Here is a 23,211-nt window from a genome sequence, read left to right as displayed (position 1 = left end):
ACATTCTTGGAGCGGCTTTCAAAATTGAATGAATGTAGTTTGTAAAAAGAATTTTTTTTAAAATGTTGTTCAACATTACTGTTAAAATAAAATTTTACAAAATATTCTAATATTTAAACTAATAATAATTCTTGAATAGTAAAATATTTATTTCTAATAACTTAGTTTCCTGAATTAATTTAACTACTTCACTAAAATCGGCTTCCAACAATCATACAACTCTTTCTATCATTGGAATTTATAACCTTTATTTATTTAGCAATCCTGTGTGTATGAATTTACTTTAAAATCTTTAAAGGAAAACTAGTTTTGTATTCTTGATTATAGATGGTTTTTTTTTTAGTATATCATTAAATCTTTTTTCCCTGCCCATTCATCAGCAAAGTGGATATGTTGAAGTTGTCTTTTGCCACTGATCTGTAATGCTCTTTGATTCTAACCATTATTGATCTTGAAGTGGAGCCTATACAAAATTTTCATTGTGCGATGATAAACTTATTGCATACACTTCCGATTTTAACAATTTATCCAACCTAAACTTATTATTCCTAATTGCTCCTATAATCGTAAGTTTCCTTCTATTTTCTAGCAAATACCTTGCTTTCTTGATATATGGAAGTGCTAGCACCTACAATCTTAGCCCTAATTGCTAATACCTCTTTTTGTCCTCTATTCTGTTCTCTGTCAACCTTTTTACAGAAGATTTGACAATAATGTGTGACTTTTTGTAGGACTCCATGATTATCAGCTGTTTTTTTTTAATTAACTTAAATTTGTTATTTCTAGGTTTTATTGCAGAGGAATGGGAAACTGCCCTGTTAACCAGAGCTCCAGAAGCAGACAAATTGTTTTGTTTGATTTTGAAAATTCTAATGTTTGAAAAGCTGTTCCAGAATCATTTCTTGTAAGATTGAACTGATGAAGGTTCAAGAAGAGTCAAACATTTTGAAAATTAAACAAGTTTTGGTTACATTAAGGTGCAGGTTCTGTCTTTCCTCTATAATGATGCCAAGTTTTGTTAGTTTTAAAAATATTCAGTAGTAATAAAAAAATATTTATTTATCTTCATCCCTCATCAGGATCTTTTGATTTGTTGTATCAGGTTTAAAATTTAGATATATTGATTTTTTTTTCTAAAAAAGACTGAAAAAGAATGTTCTAAAATGTTCAATGTAGATATGTAGATATATAGGTAGAGTATCCAAAGGGCATTTTATCCCATATTGGAAATGCACATCAGCAATGCCAGACAATATGAAACTTCTGAAAGAACATGTTCTTGCCGTTGCTCTATCACTTCAAAAGTGGCCACAATGTAATGAAGCTCATAATCTCATCTGCAAAGTATTTAACACATTCAGGTTTTACCTGTTAGGTGTTGTGATTCTGTGGACTGACCTTTGTTGGCCTTTTTAAAAATTTTTCATATTTGAAAATGAATAACTTTATGGTTTTTATAACTAGTCTAGTTTAGATTAAAGATCGTTTTTTCCTGTTTAATTTGATATATAATAAGCATTTGTTGATAGAGCTTTGATTGTTCATAATATAAATATAATGTATACAAATGCAAAAATGAATTTTTTTTTCTTTTATTTATAACTAGTAGCCTGAGATGCTGCTAATGGGCATTCTAGCAGCAGCTGTGTCATTCTGTGGTTTAAATAATACTTTTATTTGTAATATGAATTTAATATACTGAATTTCTCATGGCATACCCTACTAAAACACAGTAAAAAGTGCAAAAAACTGCATTTATTATTTTAATATTATGCAAAAAACTGAATTTATTGTTACTTTAAATAATAGATATGGGTGCCCCTAATGGTTGTTTTTGGCATACCATGACAGACTGCTCAATTTTTCAGTTTTATATAGTAGATTGAACTATTTGAAAAATGCATGCTCAATTCTGATTGGATACTTGTTTATGTTTGTTCTATTTAGTGTTTTCTGTCTTTTGACAAAGATATATGATATGGGCAACAAAATTTTAGTTTTTCATTTATATGCCATATTGGTAAATATGCAAATTTGCATACTATAAAAAAGTGCATTAATCTGCAATAATTCAATGTTTATACTTATTTACTTATTTGTATTTACATTTTTAAAAAGAACAAAATATTAAATTATTTAATAATAATAGTAATAACTTCAACCAAAAAAAAAATGGGAAAACCCTTTTGTTCTGAAAAAAATTTGATAAATTGCAATGTTGATTTCAAATTTTGATCTTTAAATTTTGTCAACAGATAGAGCTAGAAATATACTACTAATAAAAAGATTGCTGTAGGAAATGCAAGCAGACACATTTAAACCAAATGTTATGAGAAAATACGGGTACCTTTCTGGGTCAAAGATCATTTCCTTATCTTGACCAGAATGTTGAAGCATTCAAGCATTCATGGGTGAACAAAGGTCAATTAGCTGTTGCAAATTTCAAAGGACTATAGTGCAGAAGGCAATGATCTGTTTGTTTGACATTGTCATTGCTTCATCAACCAGCATCACTGTCATGAAAGAACTCTATTGTGAACAACTAGATCATTTGAGCAAAAAGATCAAAGAATTTCATCTAAAAATTCATGCCACCATAACATGCCAGCACATAGAGCAAAGAAAGATAACCTTAGAGAAGCTACCTAGTCTGGGCTGGGAGGATCTGCTTCATCTACCTTCAGCCTACACTTTGTGCCAACTGATTGCCATCTATTCTGCACCCTGCAGAACAAAACTACAAATATACAGTTCATCAACAATACCCAATGACCAATTGACCCTTAAAACCCTCCCCATCATTCTATGCTCATGAGATTGAAAGTTCGAAGCAATGGTGGCAAAATGTGATAGGTAAGCACCATCAATATCAATCAGGCTGAACTGTAATCATTGTTAATTGTCAATAAAGTTTATTTTAAAATGTCTAAATTTCTCCCTTACAACTTGATATATGGTTGACAACTGTTCTGTTTCTCTTTTCTTGTTCTGGTAAATTTATATAGACAGTGAGTCAAAAATCCAAAAATCTCTCTCATCCTTTTTATTCCAAAAGTTCTGAAAATGTATTAATTTTGTTAATGTACTGTAGTTACATAGGAAGTCATGTATGGAGAATCAAATAGGACTTTTTTGACGACCTTGAAAGGTCAATGTTGTAACCTTAAGCAAAGGTGTTTAATTAAATGATGCTTTTTAATTTTGTCTAATATCATTTTAACTTTAACTTTTCAAGAAGTAAAAGTAATTTAATTTTACATGGCCTTGAAAAGTCAGGTAAAATAAACTTTCTTTTTTGTATATCTCAATAGGATAGGAAATTATGTATATAAAATATTAAGATTTGCTTTTATATTTTTAGTCAATAAAATTTTCCTGTCAAACAATGTTAAAAACTGAATTAACAAAAGATTTTTTTCTTTTGTTTGTTTTCAAATTTGTTTGTTCAAAATTTGTTAATTTAGTTTCTAAACAACTTTTTCTTATTAAAGACAATTTGGGGTAGATGATTCATAAATTCAACATTTGAAATAATAATACTAGTAATTTGGTTTTCAAAATGTAATTAAAACTCGGTACAATTTTTTTTCTTTTAATATTTCAGATATTTTTATTGCTCTTCATTTTACTCTATGTATCATCTTATTGTCTCATATCATCATATAAAAAGAAGAGAGAAGAATTCTACATAGGTAACTTTATTAGTAAAATTTAAGAATTTCAATATTGCATTTATTGAAAAAGTAAACTAAATCTATTACAGGAGACGATGAAGATGCTGTGGTTTACAGAATTTCGTAAGTATAGTGAATAAGTACATAAATTAGTAAATTATGTATTAATTTTAAGGTTTAAATTATAATTTATGACAAGCACCTGTTCAAAATGTGTAGAATAAAATAGCATTAATGTTAGATTACATGTATTTTATTATAAAAATTATTAATTTACTGTCTGAATATTTTAAAGGAAATAGTTTATTTTACATATGAAGTAAATAAACTATTTCAGTTATCAAAATAATTGATTATAGTGAATTTAACTTAGAAATTTTTTTTTTCTTTTTAGGCTCTGGATGTGTAACTTCTCATTGGCTGTATCTGTGGGAGCAGCACTTTTGCTTCCAATTTCTATTATCAGCAATGAAGTGCTATTATTGTATCCTAATAGCTATTATGTCCAGTGGCTTAATAGTTCCCTTATTCAAGGTAAAGTTTAACTTTAACTTTTATTCTTAATTTTATTTTTAAAATTCTTATAAAAGGAATTTTCTGCCTTAAAAAATTTCAACTGAAATAATATAAATTGTAATATTGAATTCTAGGATTGTGGAATCATGTCTTCCTCTTCTCCAACTTGAGTTTGTTTGTTCTTCTACCCTTTGCATATTTTTTCACAGAATCTGAGGGTCTACCTGGTTCAAGAAAGGTATTTTTTTAATTGATTATGTATTATAATTTTAATTACACACCAAATATATGATATTATGAATTATTTTTATGGTCACTATTTTCAGCTTTGTATGAAAGTTCTGCAACACCTCATGTAAAAATGTATTTTTATCATTTGTACTTCTTTACAAAAGTGATGCCAATTCCAAACATAATAAATAGTATATCATTTTAAAGATAACTTTGTAAGGAATTTAAATCTGACAGAATTAAAATATTAGCATTACTTTAAAGTTACGATAAAAAGAATGGCTTGAGAAACACAAGTTGCCAACAAAAATATGAAATCTGTTAGCTGATTTTTCTACAGCTTGAGCATCCAATTTCTACTATATAACATGTGACTGTCATTTTAAAACTGTGTCCCCTGTGTTACACTTCTGAAGGGTTGCTTTTTTAGTTTGAAGTATGTTGCCTGAAGACAAAGTTGTTAAACATGCTAAGAGTAATGAAGGACTACTCTGTCACAAAATTGCCATGAAATTTGGTCATCACTTAACAGTTAGCTGGTGCATTAGTCATTTCAATATGATTTAATAGTTTGGAAGATCAGCAGAGATTGGGAAGACTAAGGAAAAACTACCATTCTCAAAACAATGCTAAAAATCAACTGTTTTCCACTTTACTAAAGACAGGTAGAAGCTCATAAAACACAAGAAATGCCATTGCACTAAATACTTTTGGGCACAATTCGAATCATATTGTGAACGCTGTTAATTTAAGCCTATTGTGTGTTTAGCAAATAGCCTGAAATGAAAAGTTTGAAGGTAAATGTCTCGCCAAGGGTTACAATTAGATATGGTTCCTTTTGAGTTTTTGATTGTATAGGGAGTAAAAATGGAGAGTTTTAAATATCTCTTCCAGAACTGCAATTTTACCAATAAAATCTCAAGAACTACCAATAAAGCATGGCATGCAGTATGCTGCAAACTCTGCAGTTTAATCTGTCAGTCTTTGCAAGCATCTTAAACTTGGACAGCATAGGCTATTTTAGATTGAACTATGAGACATGTTTTTTGTAAGTACTGTTTTGATATTTAAAAAAAACAAATGCAATTTTTTTTAACAATTTTATTCTTACATGAAAGCCTATACATTAATCTACTTTTCAACATAATTTTCTCCAATATTAAGGCACTTATCATATCATACAACCAGCTTCTAGATTCCATCCTCATAGGAATCTGGTACTTGATTTGCCAATCACTGCAACACAGCCATTTTGACATCATAGTGCTGACTGCATAGATGCTTTTCAAGTGGAGGAACAAGTGGGGTCACTAGGCACTAGATCAGGGCTATGTGGAGGGTGATCAAGTTGTTCCCAGCCATATGATATGATAAGGTCATGGGTTCGTTGAGCCATGTGTGGATGGGCATTGTCATGAAGCAAAACAATCCCCTTACTGAGCTTGCCATGTCTTTTTCTTTTGGATGATGAAATTGTAAAGCATCTGTTTGTTTTTCTTGAACTTTTGCATCAACTTTCTGCACCAAGTCTCCAGTAATGACATAGTTGCCCACTACACTCCTTGTCATGGACATTAGTACAGCCATCTTTAAATGCTCTAACCCATTTTCTTACCATTCTGTCACTTGTGATGTTTTTTCCATACATCTCACTATTCTGCCGATGAATGTCAGTTGCTTTCACATCTTTTGCATTAAGAAAACAAATCAATGCACATACTTCACAATCGGCAAGATTTTAAATTGTCTGAGGCATTTTAAACTCACACAAACATAAAATGAGCGACTGCTTCCATAATGGCGTCTGTGGCTAGCCAACAGATATAGGTACTCAGTACGCATTCGCAGAACACCAACTGCAGCACTGCTACAGCCCTATTTTAAAACTGTACTTACTTTAAAAAAAATGTCTCATACCATAGTAAAAATTCAAGAACAGAGATGGCTGTAGACTCCATGTTTTGCCAAGAACCCATCTGTATAACCAGAAGACCTAGACATCTGGCATTGTCTAGCACCATCTTGAGGTGTAGAATCCACAGCAAGCTAGTAAAGTAAAATCCAGTTGTACTTGATGAAAGAAAAACTGCACCCTGCCCATGCTAGCTTTAAGGCAGTGATTCTCAACCTTTTTTCATCACTGTACACTTTTAATAATTTAAAAATTTGGCTGCATGCACGGTTACTTTGGTAAGTACCGCAGGACAACCGGTGATGTCATAACGGTGATTTTTAAATGCGGTTGGTTATTTAGGTCACATTTTCTAAACACCTTTGGTAACTACCGACAGTTACCAGTAACACCAGTTACAATTTTCAAATGTGTCCTAGGAAATTAGAACTGATTGAACTACTTGTCTGATGTTGCTTATGTATGGGTATTCGCAGTGGCAGCACACTTCAAAAATCTCATGGCAGTGGTTGAGAATCACTGCTCTAAGGAATTTTCCTGAATTCTTTATTCAGAAAAACCACTTAGACCTATCCTATGAGTAAAGAGTACAGTAATGGTTTTTGTCAGGACTGATGTCCAAGCTATTATGCTTGCATCAGTTCTGCACACAAGTTAGCTCTATTTGAAGTAAATCTGACAGAGTACAGAAAAATTTCTCCATTCAAAGCAGGACAATATAGTCTGCATAACCTTTGGCATACAACCCAGAACTATTAAGGTCTCTCAGAAAATCAGCCACAATGAAACACCACAGCAAGGATGAAAGAACATTACCTTGAAGGCAGCCTCACACGGCAGACACTCTTGGAAATACTAAAAAAGGGAATCACCACACTAATTGTACAGCATAAAGTCAGTCCTACAAAGAGGTCTTAGCAAAAGCACCTTCAGTGTCAAGAAATGCAACTATATTACAACCTCTTTGACATCCATGATTTTTCTCAGTTTGGAAAACCAAATTGTGCAAGGCTGCCTCACATGACTTGCTAGGTTGATAGATAGACTAAAGGGGATAGAGAAGAAATCTACTTAAGCATTCCTCAGATGCCTATCAATGTAGAAAAAATTAAATACCTTCTAAAACCGATAACCGGTGCAAACTATTTTTTTAAATGGCGAACGTTTTCATTGCCCCTCCTGGGCTCTTCCTCAGGCCAATTCTGGATTTGATAATCGAACAGCATAAAAAATGGAACGTGTTCCGTAATTTAAACGATCGAGTACGTTGGGCAACCGCGTGCCGTTCCAAATATTTAAATTTTCTTTTATTCGTTCAACGATAAAAGAAAATTTAAATATTTGGAACGGCACGCGGTTGCCCAACGTACTCGATCGTTTAAATTACGGAACACGTTCCATTTTTTATGCTGTTCGATTATCAAATCCAGAATTGGCCTGAGGAAGAGCCCAGGAGGGGCAATGAAAACGTTCGCCATTTAAAAAAATAGTTCGCACCGGTTATCGGTTTTAGAAGGTATTTAATTTTTTCTATTTATACAACCCGGTGTGGGAGAAGTGTTAGCCATATCAATGTGTTTCTCAAATGTCTTTAACATAAAACATTATGCTAATAGATCTAAAAGCCTTGACTTCAGAGCATAATTTCTTGCCAGATTTAGGAATAAACACCACATACCGGTCACCAGACCAGTTAACCTAATGCTAGATTGGCATGGTAAATATGACAAAAAAAGGAGCAAAAATATCAGCTTCATGTTGCATGAGAATTTGGAATGATATATTTGGCTCAGCTGTAAGTCAGCTGAAAATTTTTTTCTAAGTACTTGGAGATGAAATTGTTTTACCCCTCAGGCTACAAGGACAATTTGTATAGATTGTATTCTTGGATAAACAAAAACATTTGCATGCTCTGTATGAAAGATTAGCTTGAACTTCCATTTCATGTTTGGTTGTAACTTAAATGATACACAAGTGAATGATGCCTGGAAATTTTAATTTGTAGGCTATTGAAACAAATTTAAGGTATCAAGAAAAACATAAGGTATAAAGATTTGGAATTTCCAGATCCATTAGATGAATACATCAGAAATAATGTTTTTAAACAGTTAAAAAAATTGGACCCATTTATTTTGAGACATTTGTATTTATCTTTGTAAACTACACATACTTACCTACACAAAAGAAGCTTTTAAAGCATATAAAAGTTTGGAAGGGTTTAACTAGTCAATAATGCATTATTTTCAAACATTGGGTCTTTGAAAATATCTGGCAAGTTTTTTTTTAACTGTATTCCTTTATGGTCATTTAATTTTATTCTTTAGTACAGTATATAAGCCAGTTCTGAAATATCTTCACAACTGTAGGTTCGCTGATTCCAAATTGGAAACTTAGATCTTTTAACAAATCCCTTTTGTTTCATCAAGATCAGCATAAATTTCCCCAGTTGAAATCTACCTGTAATTGTTGGTAAACACTTCCTTATTTGGTAATTCACTATAAAATAAGAGATTGGTCTTGATAAATACTAGTTATAAAATTCTGTTCAAACATTATTTTTTTATCCAAACAATAGTGAATCTAAAAAAGTGCTAGTTACATCTAAACAATAATTTTATATTTTCTTTTAATATGATATTGATAGTGATGTTTCAACTGCATTATTTTGCAAGTGATATGCTGGTTGTTCAGTACCTCTTTCCTCTAAGGAATGGTTAGAAGATGGTTCAGTTATCTTTTGTTTTTAACACTTTTTTGAGAGTTATCTGGGTTTTGTCCTTTACAGCATTTGTAGCATTCTATTTTATCTTTTATATTTTTTTCAGATTTGAGGAAGCAATAATGGTACCCAATCTACACTGTTGGGATTATTGGATGGGATCTATGAAATTAACATAATATACTATGCAGCATACTGTTCTGTGTTTATATTTAGGATGTAAATTTTCACTCATTATCTCAAAACATCATAAACAATATTTCTAGAAATATTTACCCTCACAACAACAGAAAGTTAGAAATTAGAAACGTTAGTAAGTTCCTTAGATACTCCATCCATTGAGAAGTTTATCACTGAATACAGTCTATAACAAAACTAGTCAAACAACTTCCTCTTTGGCCAATTTCGAGAAGCCAAACAATCCCTTTTGGTGTCTCGAATAGATCAAGGTAATTTTGGCCACTCATGTTTAAAGGATTAAAAGGATAAAATGATTTAACAGCTCTTATAGAAAACAGACTTTCTTTATTGAGCCTCCTGTACACATACTTTCGTTTACAACAGTGTTTCGGGCTATCACGCCCCTCTTCAGCAGGGTTACAATGCCTATAAGTTTAAAGAAAAACAAGTATTCAGCTCCCGACAGTAATGGGCTTTTTGATGGTTTTTTTATAAAAAGGTTCATTATCCTTTACAATGTTCTGCTATGACTTACAATACTTTCGCGTGTTGAATGCACCACCGTATTTACTTGCAGTCCCTAACACCAGTTAGACATTAATTATTAATAGGATTGTTAAAGTTGACAAATATATTAAGAATAGAAATAAGGTCAATAAGGCAATAATAATGATTTAACAGCCCATTTGATCTTGGCAGTGGAAATCACCAATATAGTCAACCTCCAAGATTCCCTATGGCATCTGAATTAGGACAGAATACTGCAAAGACTTGCTTGAGTCTTGGTTTTGGTCTATGCTGATCTTGATGAAACAAAGGGATCAGTTTTGGTGCCTGATAAAATAAACTTCGTGTAAACAAAGCATAGTTTCTCAAGCAGAGGCTGAAATATTTACCAACTGGAAAGAACTAAAGAACCAAGTTCAGAGCAGGATTCCTTAGCTAAAATCTTTGAGTCTAGAACTGAAACATTAGAAATGTTCAAGCAAAAATTTTTGCTCTTATGTTAGATGATTGATTCTCCATGAAGATGATTTTTACTGGATGACAGTTTTACAATAGTTCTAATCACCAGTTCACTTAGCTCAGTTAAAGGACTTTCAAGTTGAAGATCTGAGAGTAGCTATTCCCTGTTCTGCCAGAGAACTAAGTGATGAATCTTTCAGATGATTGGTAGTGAAGAGTACCATCTTACAAGCCAAATTTCAGAGTAACAAATCAAAAACTGAGGATTTTTTGCACCACTCTATGGAACATTTATTCTTAAATCAGATTCAGTAATAAGTGTTGATTTTTCTGCAAGAATCATAACATAGCAGCAAACATAAGTTATGAAGCTGGTCTGAATTGTGTGATTTTGGAATTCAGATCAGCTTCCTGATCAGAATCAGATAAGAATTTTAATTGTTTGAAAACCCAAAAAATATTTATCTTCAGTGTCCACAACTGTGAAGCTGAAAATTGCCAGCAGAAAGCTCATGTGATGTTCTTGGTGCTTGATTAAGCTCTACTTTAATCATTTTTTTTAATCATGAACGAGAATATGGTTTCATTATTGTTAACATTACAAATTTTAATAAACAATGTTTTATGTAGTATTGATATGAAAGCCAACAATTTTTTTTTGTATTTTTGGCAATTTCACATTTGTTTTTGTCCTTCTGAATATCTAACTATACAGAAAATTCATGTTTTTTTTCTGATTCTGATTAATCAGCAAGTGTTCTTGTAATTAGTACAAAATAAACTGTGACTTTATTTGTTATTTGGAAACTTTGCTTGTAAGTTAGGCAAACCCCTAACTTGACCCCTGAAAACAAGACTCCTGTATCAGAGCAATATCAATGTAATCCATCACTACATGGTCATTCAGAGTTGGCACTCAAGCTATCCTGCAGTGTTGGAGATTGATTTGGATAAATCTGAACATAGTGATTTGCCTTTAGTTGGAGTACCACGTGTTAAATGGAACTCCCTGAGACTCAGCAGCAGCAGACTTGCTTTTGGGCCCTAAAGCTGCCAACCTTGAGGCAGCAGCAGAGGGCCTCCCTACCAAGCCCAGAACTATCAACCTAGAACTAACAGCAGTGGGCCTAGCACCAGGTCCTGAAGCCACCAATCCAGAACCAGTAGCAGCATTACCTACAGCTAGGTCCTGAAACTACTAGTCGTGAACCAGCACTAATGGGTCTTCTGTCTAACCCTGAAGCTGATGATGATGAGCTAGAGTGATCACCAAAAATCTTAACAGTTGCCTGGTGAGACCCAGAAAAGGCCTGTGACCCAGGCCCTGAAACATCCCTAGACCCAGGTTCTTAAGGATCTGAGAGCAATCTTTGTTTTGGCTTGGGATCACTATAAAAATCTTCATTATGCTCTTTGGCAGGGAGTTAACTCCTGACAACAGTCAAAGGTTTCAGTATGTTAACCCTAAGCCAGTTAAAAAGCCAATCTTAACAGCCCCCAAAAGAAAGTTACATGAAACCAACCTAGGGTCATCTAGACTAACAGATTTGTCAGTCTCCTAGGAGAAACTCCTGATCTGATATACATCAGAAGATATACTGAACATCTGTATCTCTTCTGATTTTATCAAATCAGGAATGATGACCACATCGAGTTCATATCAGCTACATCCTTTTGTTTTAATTATTAAGATAGTTTTTTTAAAATTTTTTTTAATTTTGATGAAATATATTGTTATAGTTGGTAGTTGCATTGATACTGGAAGTCAATAATTAGTTTCTCATAAAAATGTTTCTGTAACAATGATTTGCAGAAGTGAAATTAATAATATTTTGAAATATTTCAACTCTAACAATAAATAAAAAAATAAATCTCTTATATGTTAATGATATTTCTTTGAGTTTCTGAAGTTAAAATTAATTGTGAATGTTTGAAATTGTAAAAGATTAATGAATCCTATTTGTTCTTGTTCATAAAATAAATTTTAACAATTTTCAGTTTTAAAAATAAATTATTTTTATCATCATCTTTTTAATGTTTGAATTTTTTCTTGAATATGTTGCATTATTCAAAAGTTTAATTTTTTAATGCACGAAACTAAAGTAAAATATTAAACTTTTTTTTTTTACTTTAGGGAATAATGGCAAGAGTTTATGAAACATTTCTAGTACTTGTTTTATTAGGATTCCTTATTCTAGGAATGACGTATTTACTTTCTGCATTCCTCGATTATGGACATTCCAGTATTGAATCTTTATTCAGTAAGTGGCAAATATTTTTTTTTATTAATGATTATAGTTTTTTAAATTGCAATAATAAATATAATAGTAAAACTCATTTTTTTCAGAATTATGAGTTGAAATTTTTCCAGATCAAAGTTTGGTGCTATTAAGCAACATTAACTATGTTTAGATATTGTCCATTTTTAAACAAAATAAAATAATAGCTATCCAAGAAGTTCAATCTTAGTAGGATTGTAAATACTGCATATAATAAATACACGATAACTGATGATACACAAAATTAAAACTTGAGTAGAGAAAGCAAAAAATACACATGAAATATTTTATCAGAACATTAAAAAAACAACAACAGAATTTTCTTCAGTAAAACATTATATATAAAATATGTTTTACTTAAGAAAATTCTGTTTTAGTGTTCTGATGAAGCTTGGTTGAAACAAGCAAAAATATTCATTAAATATTTTAATTTTTGTGTATTGTTGGTTTTGTGAAATTTCCAAAACTTCCATTTTCTTTGTAAACGTTTTTTTAAAAATTCTATAATATGTTTTATCAGTTTTTACTGGTTATAAAACAGTGTTATTTCATTATCTTAATTAATGCATTTTCTAAGTTTAACAAAATCATCTTATTCAATATAAAATGTTGATAATATATTTTATAAATAAGTGAGAAATATATAAAATATTTAAATTTTAATATAAATTGTTTATCTGAAAAAACAGGCCCAAGTAGGAAAAAAATCCTGTTGCTTTTTAGTTAGAATTCAATTCCATGAGTAATGTAAAAATCTGAGTTCTGCACCATTATTGATAAATGAAAACGAATGAATGCTTCTCATTTCCTAAGTTTTTCCTCTTAGAATATATACAAAATGAAAAAAATCTCAAATCCTGATTCTATTGCTGCTTCCAAGTTGAAAGTGATATGATTCAAAATTTATATATAGAGGAATTAGAAATAAAGTTCATATCAAGTTTTTGTTATTGAATAGTATGAAAATGAAGATTTAAGAAAGATTCCTTCTGTTTTCCAGGGAGTCAATGAAAAACTAAGAAAAGAGAAATTATTTATTCATTTTTGATTTATCAGTAATTTTTCCTCCCACAATATTCCAATCATATATTTTTCCACTCCTACATTGGTACAAGTACTGAATAATAGGGTGTAATCAAGTTCAGTGTATCTAGTCCACATAATTTTTCACAGATAGTGTAAAATGATGTCATAACCAAACTGCAATGTTATTTTTAGGGACTGCTTGCGATATTGTTTTTAAAAACATATTTAACCATAGCAAGAGTAGGAAACTAGAATACTTACTAAGTAGCAAGGAAAATATTTGTTTTTAATGATGCTGCAGTTACTAATGCAAATTGTATAGTTTCTAATTGTAATATAGAGAACATTATGGAAGAGTTTCAAAAACACCTGTGAAAAATGTTGACTGAAATTTCAGATTCCTCAGAACAACAGATGCATCTTATTTGAAATCATTTGGTCATCATTGTAAACATTTTATTGTTAAATTCTCATTTTTATATATACATATTATTTATTGTAACTTTTAATAATGCAATTGAACAATTTAGGTAGTGTTGAGAATTTAGTATTTTAAATAGTGTAATTATTTAATTTTATTATATTATATTATTATTATTATTATTATTAGCTGAGGTTGAGGCCAAAGTTTTAAATGTGAAAATGTGTACGTCGGACATTCAGCTCCGCTTTCCTGTAAGCCTAGAAATTTGACAATGGCCTTTGGAATGTCGAGCATGATTCCACTGACTTTCCAAATGCCATTGTCAAACTTCTAGGCTTACAGGAAAGCGGAGCTGAACGTCCAGACGTACACGTTTTCGCATTTAAAACTTTGGCCTCAACCTCGCTATTATTTATTTTTTTTTTTTCATAGAAATTAGATAATTAGATTAAAGTCTGAGAATTATTATGTTACGTTACATTAACATGCAATAAATGTTTGTAAAATTCAGTTTTATATCTCTAGTTTGTTTTTATTATTCAAAATATAATTTATATACTCCCAATTATGTTCCTGATTTGTTAAAATCAGTTATTTAACCATACTCAGTTTTCAAACTATTATACATAGATGTTTTGAAAATATTTTTCAATTATAAATAATTTTTTTAAGATGAGTAAAACTTAGTAACTAACAATATAATAAAATCTATTTAATTTTCAAGCTGCAAATTCTTGGGATGTGAATATTATTAAAAGTAAGTATATATTTCCTAAAACAGACATACAAATATTTGATATGCATTTGATCAAAAATTATATTCACATTTACAAATACATTTTTTATCATTCCAAGATATAATGTTTCCTATAAAAATTAAAACCAGTTATTTGCCACTGACAAATTTAACTTTCCTCTCTGAAGAAACTTTCTGATACTATCTTATGCTGTCAGTTGAGATGATTAACAATTTTAGAATATTTAAAATATTACAAAATTGTTAACTGATAATTTTGTCATTTAGTTTGGTAATTGTTTTTTCCTATGTTATGACCTACTTGGGGTTTACATAGTCTATTCAAAATGCTTGGGAATTGTTTTTATGATGGGAATTTGTATATAATAATGACAGGAAAAAAAGAATAATATATATATATATATATATATTTTTTCCAGTGTAATTATTTTACTGTTTACTAATAGTACTGTGTATGAATAATATACATTCTATGAAAATAGTCATGTGAAATATAATTTGTAATAATCAAATTGATGATATACTTTTCAAGTCAGTTAGTACATATTTTAATAGACTATCATGATATTAGCAATTCAATATAAATGTGTCTAAATTTTTTGTGTGTAACCTAATCTATGTATCAAAATTTGCAAAACCCATCAATTACAATACTATATTTCTCTTCCCGAATAGAATTTTGAGAAAAATTAAATTATTTTTTTAATAATTTTTTTAAATTTAATATACATTTTCTGAATTTTACTTAAGAATATTTATTATCTAATTGTTACAGTTTCAAATTGGAATAATTCGATTACATAACTTAGTTTATACAGTATATATAATTATTTTTATTATATTAATAGTTAACTAACAACATCTGTATAACATAATTTTTCTGATGGAAAATTTAAAAGAGCAACATTTTATTGTTCTGAAATCAAATTTATTTGGGGTGGCTTTGACTGCTATTTACTCACCCCATGGGCAACTTTCACTTGTTCAAAAATTTCATCTTGCTTCTTTCATTCCTGGTGCCACCATTTCTATTTCCCTCCCCCCATGGCTGTCAAAGCCAGGGGGAAAACCAGCTTAACCTCCCACTTGCTTGTCTCCACAAACTTTGATCCTTTATACCCAACATAGACTATTCATAAGAAAAATTTTGTGACAATTCATCAATTCCTGGTGCTGTTTATAAATTTTTTTTTCCTCAATTTTTAGTCAAGTATTTTAAATATCTAGAATAAGTTTTTGTATTATAATAAAACAAGTTAATTTATTTAAAATTTTTAAATTTTATAAATTTTACCAGTTAGAGAGTTGATTGTATTAAAAAATATAACTTCCTTTTTCAGATGTTTGGAATTATTATTTACCATTCCTTTATTCTTGTGTGTCATTCTTGGGTGTGTTGTTGTTACTGGGTAAGTAAAAAATATGAATTGAATATTTTATATCAAATGTCAAAAATTAATAATGAAAATTCTTTTTAAGTATGTACTCCAGTTGGCTTTGCTCATCTCTTCACAGTTTTAGGAGAACTAGTTGTAAAACCTCAGGTCTGTAAAGTTCCTTTCTTTCATCTTGTGTTGTATTTATAAGCTATGATTATTTCTAATTTTTATAAATTACATTTTAGTTTTTGAGAAATATTCAAGATGAATATTATGTTGCTGTATTTGAAGAACAACATTTAAAGCGCAAACTTCAAAATGCCAAAAGTGGTAATGAATTTATAATAAATACTTTTGACTTTGTTGCATTATGTATGAAAATTAGTCTTTATATATAAATATTTAGAAAACACATAAAAGTTCAATTAAGCATAGAAAACTGAATATATTACAAGTGATGTTTTAAAATTTTATTCTAAATTGTTGAATATTCTTGCATACTTGCAGGTTGAAAATTAAATGTGATTTTATAAATAATAAAGCCAATTACTTAATGTTTATATCATTATATTTAGAATGAAGAAATATTAACTTCAAAAATTTATTTAATTGAAGTTGACAAATTATTTCACTTATTAATGTCTTTTATAATATTTCTATTAATCTATCATCATTTGTTTTATGAATTTGAGACGAGCTCTCAAAATTTAATTTTTATCATTGAAATATATATATATATATATATATAGTTATTTGATTCATATGAGACTTAAAAATACTATCAAGGGAATGCCAAAGAAATAAATTCTAAAAGTTAAAAGACCCTTCGAAGTAAGGGTCTTTTAACTTTTAGAATGTGTTTCCTAACTTGAATATCTATTTACCAATACCAATACCAATTTCTTATCCTCAGATACATTAAGCATTAAATTTTGGATTTTAAGGATTAGGAAATGCATATATGTGAGTGACCATGAAGAATTCTATTTTTTTTCTTCCATGATTATTCAGTACAATTCTTGATATAGCACAGTTACCCTCATTTTACACTGATGATGCATTCCTGAGGGAAGTGTAAACAAATTGGCATAAAACTTAAAAAATAAAATTTGATGAACTTGAGAATTTCATAATGTGTTAAGGCTTCATTTAAACTCCCTTGCAAAGTTATTTTCTCTGTCACATCTTTTTCAAAACACTCTTCAATCAATGATTTGGCATTAGCAAGAAATTGTTTAAGTAGTTATTATCTTTGCAACACACATTAATTCATTATTATTCATCTCCTTTGTGCATGTAAATGTTCTACCAAATTTGGTGCTGGCCTTTACCACCTTTCCATTTTATCTTCTAAAGTTACAGGTTGACATGGTTTCTTGGATTTTCCTTTTTATTTAACATGGTTATTCTTTTTCTGTTTTTATTATTATGCAATAATTTCACTTTTAAAATGGTGAAATGTTATTTGAATAATACACTCCAGAATAATAAACAAACCGATGCTGCTTAGAATCACTATTAAAGAGAAGTTATTACTAGTGTTACTACCGGTGGTGCAAAAGATATTTGCATTTAGCATTTGCAAAAATGTTTTGAGATTTGTATAGAAAAATTTGAAACCAATGTTGTCGTCAATTAACATGAATCAAACAAGCATAAAATGAAGGTAACCTGCATTTTCATCTATGTGCCAAATGTGACCTTATAAAATCCAATTACAATTAAAAATGGGTTACAATATTTACACAATAAAATACATAGAAGAAACTAAATGTGTCATGTCAAACCATCAGGAACAACAGTCTTTCATTGCAAGCTACATCTCTGCAAAAATATGCAAACGATGACAAGCCAATAATTAAAGATAGTTTCAGTTAAAAGATTCCTTTGAAATAAGTGGCATTGTGATTTAAAAAATAAGCTTGTGGTGGAAAACCTTTATTGAAAATGACTTTTTCATGAGCCAATATATTTTTTATTTTACTGAAGTCTATGAATGGACAAGCTATTAGAAGCTATAAAATGATTCACTCAAAATATATACAGCATTTGATAAATTTCATTTGAATTGGTAACCTTTCTTAGAATTATGTATTGCTTCATTTTAATTGTACATCACTTAAACAAAAATGTCAAATTCATAAGTTACTATTTTTAATGTAAAATTTTTTTTTATTTTAATAGAAAAAAATTCATCTGTCCAGAATGGTGTAGGACATATATTAGAAGAACTACAAAATAGAGAAAAAAAAAGAAAAGAATTAGGTAATTCAATTTTCACCTCAGATTTTTAAAATTTATAATCATAATTTTTTATACTTGCGTGAAAGTTGCCATACAACCAAAATAGTATCTTAACTGTTACATTTTATTGTATTTAATAATATATATGTTTTAATGCTAATTCTAATTATAAGTAAATAAAATTTTTCACTTATAAAGAAGAAAACTAAAATTTGTTTAACCAAGATAAAATAAGAGAATATAGCATGGCATTTGATGTGGTTTCGGTTTCTATTTGGTGAGAAAATACCAAAATCTTGTAATTATAATTCTTAGTCACAATAAATTATTTTATAACTTGTTTGATGAATACAAAACTTGTTTAACTATATATTTAAATTTAAAAAGTGCATATTCTATCTAGTATGAATGGTTGAAATCGTCTAAAACATATTCTATTTTCATGTAATAAAAAATATTCTTTGGCTTTAGTAAATATTTTTATTATTCAAAACTGAATATCAGCATGTTTATATGCTCATTCAAGAAATATTTTCTTAAATGTCATTAAATTTTATATTAAGAAAAATTAAAGAGACACTGCAGCTGAAGTTTTCAACACGAAAATGTGTACGTCAGACATTTGGCACTGCCTTCCTGTAAGCCTAGAAGTTTTACAATGGTGTTGGGAACATTGAGCGTGATTCCGCTGACATTCCAAATGCCATTGTCAAACTTCTAGGCTTACAGGAAAGCAGTGCTGAACATCCGACGTACACGTTTTTGCGTTGAAAAAGTTTGCCGCAACCTCTCTTATGTGAAAAGCAGGGACTCCGGGACAACAACCCCATTCCACATACAGGATGGAAATGAAGGAGAAAGATCTGTGAAATCTTTCTTCTTAAGAGTCCTGACACAAGTTAGGATAAGTTCAATTGTGTCCTAACTTGTGAATCTTATATCTTCTGATGGAAAAAAAAGGCTGTGTTTAGATTAACCAGAATTTTAGGAGGGTTTAGTTTAAACACAAAATGATATGAGATACGTGGGTCAACTATGGAGTTAGGCATTCATAAATTGACAAATTAGGATCATAACTAGTTTTTGTTTAAATAAATATATAGATATCATATATACACAGTTTAATTTGAATTTCCATTTATTCTATGTTAAGAATAAAAACAAAAGTTGCCATCTTTATATTCAAGTATGAGGGGACTTCAAACTCTAACCCACTAATTTTATCCTGATGAGAGAGAGTTTACATAATATAATTATATTACCTATTATGCTTTCATGTTCATTGTGGAGAGTTCTTGGAAACAAGCCAAAGTAGAGAACTAGAAGAGGGATGAGAGTGTTGGCTAAAGCATTAGCAAGAGCATGTTTGAAGGTGACCTCTCACCTTTTATACTAAAATTCTATCCAATAGGATTATTTGAAAATCCCACCATGCTTTTGCTGTGTGTTGGAAATTGTGCAGTCTCACTTTCAGAGGAACTAAACTGTTCTCTTCTGGCAATAAAAAGAAGTTCTCATTTACTTAATTTTTAGATTGATAAAATTTCTAACAAAATTATAAAAATTATTTTAAATAAATTTGTCAATAATATATAATCTCCCAACTCCAGATTCTCTCACATGTTAGACAAATATTTTAAAATATTCTTTATATATGTGTGATTTAATATTTAATTTTTAATGAAATTTTCCAAACTATTTCATAAACTTTTCGATGTAATAAAATTAAAAAATGATAACATTATTTTTTTCTTTTTGTAGTATTTTACTGTAACTAGAATTATTTTATTAAATGTATTTACACATTTGTATTGTCACAATTATAAATCATTAGTTCAAAATAATAATAAAATTCTTCTGTTTTATCATTTTAATAATATTTAAATTTTTAGTTAAAGTTAATTAGTTTAAATGTAATATAAAAAAAAAAACTTGTTTTAGAAAAATGAGATTAAGTTTCAACTTAATAAATGAAGTTAATTATAAATAAAATTTTTGTGTAGAAAAGCAAAGGAAAGTATCACCCATTCGTAGAAATCTTGGTTATCCATTCGTTATGGTCTTGCTTCTTGCTCTTACTGTAAGTATCTTTTTATTTCTTAAATTTCTTTTATTTTGTAAAATTTCACTTTATATTTGTGTCATATCTATCTAATATTTGTCTACTAATTTTTTTACATTTCCATTTGTTTAGGGAATATCAGTGGTAATGGTGGCTCATAACACATTAGAACTACTAGTTGGAATTAAAGCCTTACCTATATATACAAAAGTAAGCTTAATTAATTATTATAATTTATTAGTGTTTTCATTAATATAGTCTATAATTGGACTATTTTCCAGTTAGTTTTGCAGTATTAAAATAACTAAAAATTAATTTTGAAATAATACATTTAGTACCATTTAGTGTTATGCTCATTTTAAAATAAGATTAATCAAAATTTTTGTTTCCATTTCTTAGCCTTAGAACTTTTTCTTAGCCTGTAACCTTAATTAAAACAACTTTTTTTTATAATTGCTTTCAAAATTTTCCTTTAATATTTTCTCAATTCTACTAGTATTTTTGTTTTTATAAAATTATTTAATATAGAAAAATACTTTTTATTACAAAGTAATAGTGAAGAAATTTATCATGAAAAAATGTTAGAGCTATTTTCACAATTTATTGCTATAATCATATCTTCTCACAGAATTAATAATGTCAAAAAAATTTTTCTTTCCTCAAAAAGAAAAATATAAAGTTTATTTTATAATTTGATACATTCGGAAGTTAAGATTATTTTAAAAAATATCTAGTTATGATTATATTTCTAAAAAAAGAATCATCAAAATCAGAAGGATTAGGCAATATTCTTATACTTGTTATAAAACAAGGATTTTCACTTTTTCTTGATCATTTTCCAACACTTGCTTTATGTTTACCTTTACTTGAATATGATTGCATGAATAACAATTTGTCCATACTGTTCAAATATTTTGAAAAATTAACTGGCACATAATTTTTTGATTTTATCATTGTGTTTAACATTTCTCATATTAAAGCTGTTTATTTTAATGACTGTAATCTGTTTATCACTACTACATCAATAGATATAACTGGTTACAAAAAAACAATGAAAAGTAACAAAAGTAGAATTCCAAATGATTAACTTGTTATCATATTAAATTAAATCTTAAATTATCTGTCATATTATATTTTTTACACATTGATTGTCCTAGTCTTAATTAAAATATTAGTCTAATTGTGTAATTAATTAGCTAGCTTATCTGAATTAATTGTTCACTGTTAATCGTTAAAAATACTTGACAAAAATTATCGTATATTTCCGCAGATAAGACGAGGTATAAATTTTCGTCAAATTTTTATAGTTTTAGCATATATCTGTCCTATAAGATGACCCCCAAATTATCAATGGCCTATGAATTTAGTTTAGATCAGATCAGCAATCGTCATCTGGATGATAATTTCATATACGCTATACAGTACTATGTCCCATTTGTAATTTTTTGAATGAACAAATTTTATTTTCTGCCTTGCTATTGTTGCAAATGTTCACACTGATTCGGGTAATGACCTTGACTATTCACAAAAACGTCGTCTCGGTTATTCTATTTTGTGGACATGCCCTACTCTCTACTAGTAAATAATTACGGTTTGTCCATTTTTTTATAATAGATTGAAATTTATATAAATTAAAACTAATTTTTTGTATCTGTCCTATAAGATAAAAAAAGGCCCCCAAAATCCGGGGTTATGATTCAACTATTGTCTTATCTGAGGAAATACACAGTAGTTTATATACAGCTTTTTTAGTTTTAACTTTTTATAACAATAATTTTTCTTAGTATCTATGAATTAATAAAATATATTTATATTTTATGAAAATAATTAAAAATAAATCATCCTTGATCAAGTCGAGTTACTGCAATTAAATATTAGTAGTCAGAGTAGTAGAGATTTGATTTCGTATGAAAGGAGAAAGTGGTTTTCCCCTTGTCACCATTGGTTAATGAGAAATGCCATAATCCCTATTGGTTTATTTAGTATAGTAGCAGATGCACAGCGTGATTGCACTACTGTAAGAAAAAAATAATTAGTGTGATTTTATATACACATAATAAAGGAAATTGGCCTCTTTTACTTAGCATCCTGTTCATATTGTGTTGTAATGTATCTGCATGGTTGTGGTGCAACTGGCACATAATACCAACTTTATTCATTGGCTAAACATGAGTCTTAAATTAAAAATGCTTGGGTGCAATTGCACACTGTTTTGTTCTGTTCCTTTAATGTCTCTGGCAGGTTGACTCCTATTCTTGGGTGGTCAACATAACTAACCTAACCCATCCATAATAGTTAGGTTGCCAACTCTGCACTTTTGAACCAAACTGTCTGTCTGGTGTTTGCTTTAATCTAATAACTTAGACAGAGCATAATCAAAATTATCACAATAAATTGATTCAAGTAAGATAATATATGATCTTTTTTTAATGTAGAACATGGATTATACACTTTCATGGTGATGTCATTCTGAGTAAATAGGTGCAATGATTTTTAGTATTTCTGATTGTCTGATGTGTAAAATTAAATCAATTTGTCATATTTTTCCATTATGAACTGATATTGTTTCAAGTGTAATGTAGTTAACAAAACAATATGAAATAATTGGCAATGTAATAATCTATTTGTTTAAAAATGAAAAATGTCTTTCCAAAATAAGCAGATGGCATTAAAAATTAATCGATTAGATGTGATAATTGGCTATGAATGAGATTGAAGCTTATTCCTTAAAAATATCAATACGTCTTTCTAAACATTTTAGTACCATAATTTTAGAACATTTTCAGTTTGAATAAAAATTTCAGACTGAAAACTAGTCATTTCTAAAATGAAACTGAATTTG

The 23,211-nt window shown here is 29.2% G+C and overlaps 2 protein-coding genes across 3 annotated transcripts in view; both read left to right on the top strand.

Annotated features, from left to right (window-relative positions):
- Window positions 1–23,211, top strand: part of Mlc1 (Myosin light chain alkali) — a 105,050-nt gene that overhangs the window by 13,508 nt on the left and 68,331 nt on the right. The gene's annotated exons all lie outside the window — the stretch shown is intronic.
- lili (LMBR1-like protein) overlaps window positions 1–23,211 on the top strand; it is a 37,087-nt gene that overhangs the window by 6,578 nt on the left and 7,298 nt on the right. Inside the window, exons 3-14 of one of the 2 annotated variants that reach the window (XM_067288477.1) lie at window positions 3,605–3,692; window positions 3,764–3,797; window positions 4,069–4,208; window positions 4,325–4,428; window positions 12,333–12,459; window positions 14,652–14,684; window positions 16,025–16,093; window positions 16,164–16,228; window positions 16,309–16,393; window positions 18,248–18,328; window positions 20,311–20,387; window positions 20,502–20,579. In XM_067288477.1, coding sequence (XP_067144578.1) covers window positions 3,605–3,692; window positions 3,764–3,797; window positions 4,069–4,208; window positions 4,325–4,428; window positions 12,333–12,459; window positions 14,652–14,684; window positions 16,025–16,093; window positions 16,164–16,228; window positions 16,309–16,393; window positions 18,248–18,328; window positions 20,311–20,387; window positions 20,502–20,579 — 981 coding nt within the window. The remainder of the gene's footprint in view (window positions 1–3,604; window positions 3,693–3,763; window positions 3,798–4,068; window positions 4,209–4,324; window positions 4,429–12,332; window positions 12,460–14,651; window positions 14,685–16,024; window positions 16,094–16,163; window positions 16,229–16,308; window positions 16,394–18,247; window positions 18,329–20,310; window positions 20,388–20,501; window positions 20,580–23,211) is intronic. The other variant, XM_067288478.1, reaches the window with a different exon arrangement.

Source organism: Centruroides vittatus, unplaced genomic scaffold (genome assembly GCF_030686945.1).
Source record: "Centruroides vittatus isolate TY-2023 unplaced genomic scaffold, ASM3068694v2 scaffold_861, whole genome shotgun sequence".
Classification (NCBI taxonomy): Eukaryota; Metazoa; Arthropoda; class Arachnida; order Scorpiones; family Buthidae; genus Centruroides; species Centruroides vittatus.
The sequence above is the reverse complement of the archived record's forward strand: the minus strand, read 5'-3'. Positions and strand labels throughout refer to the sequence as shown.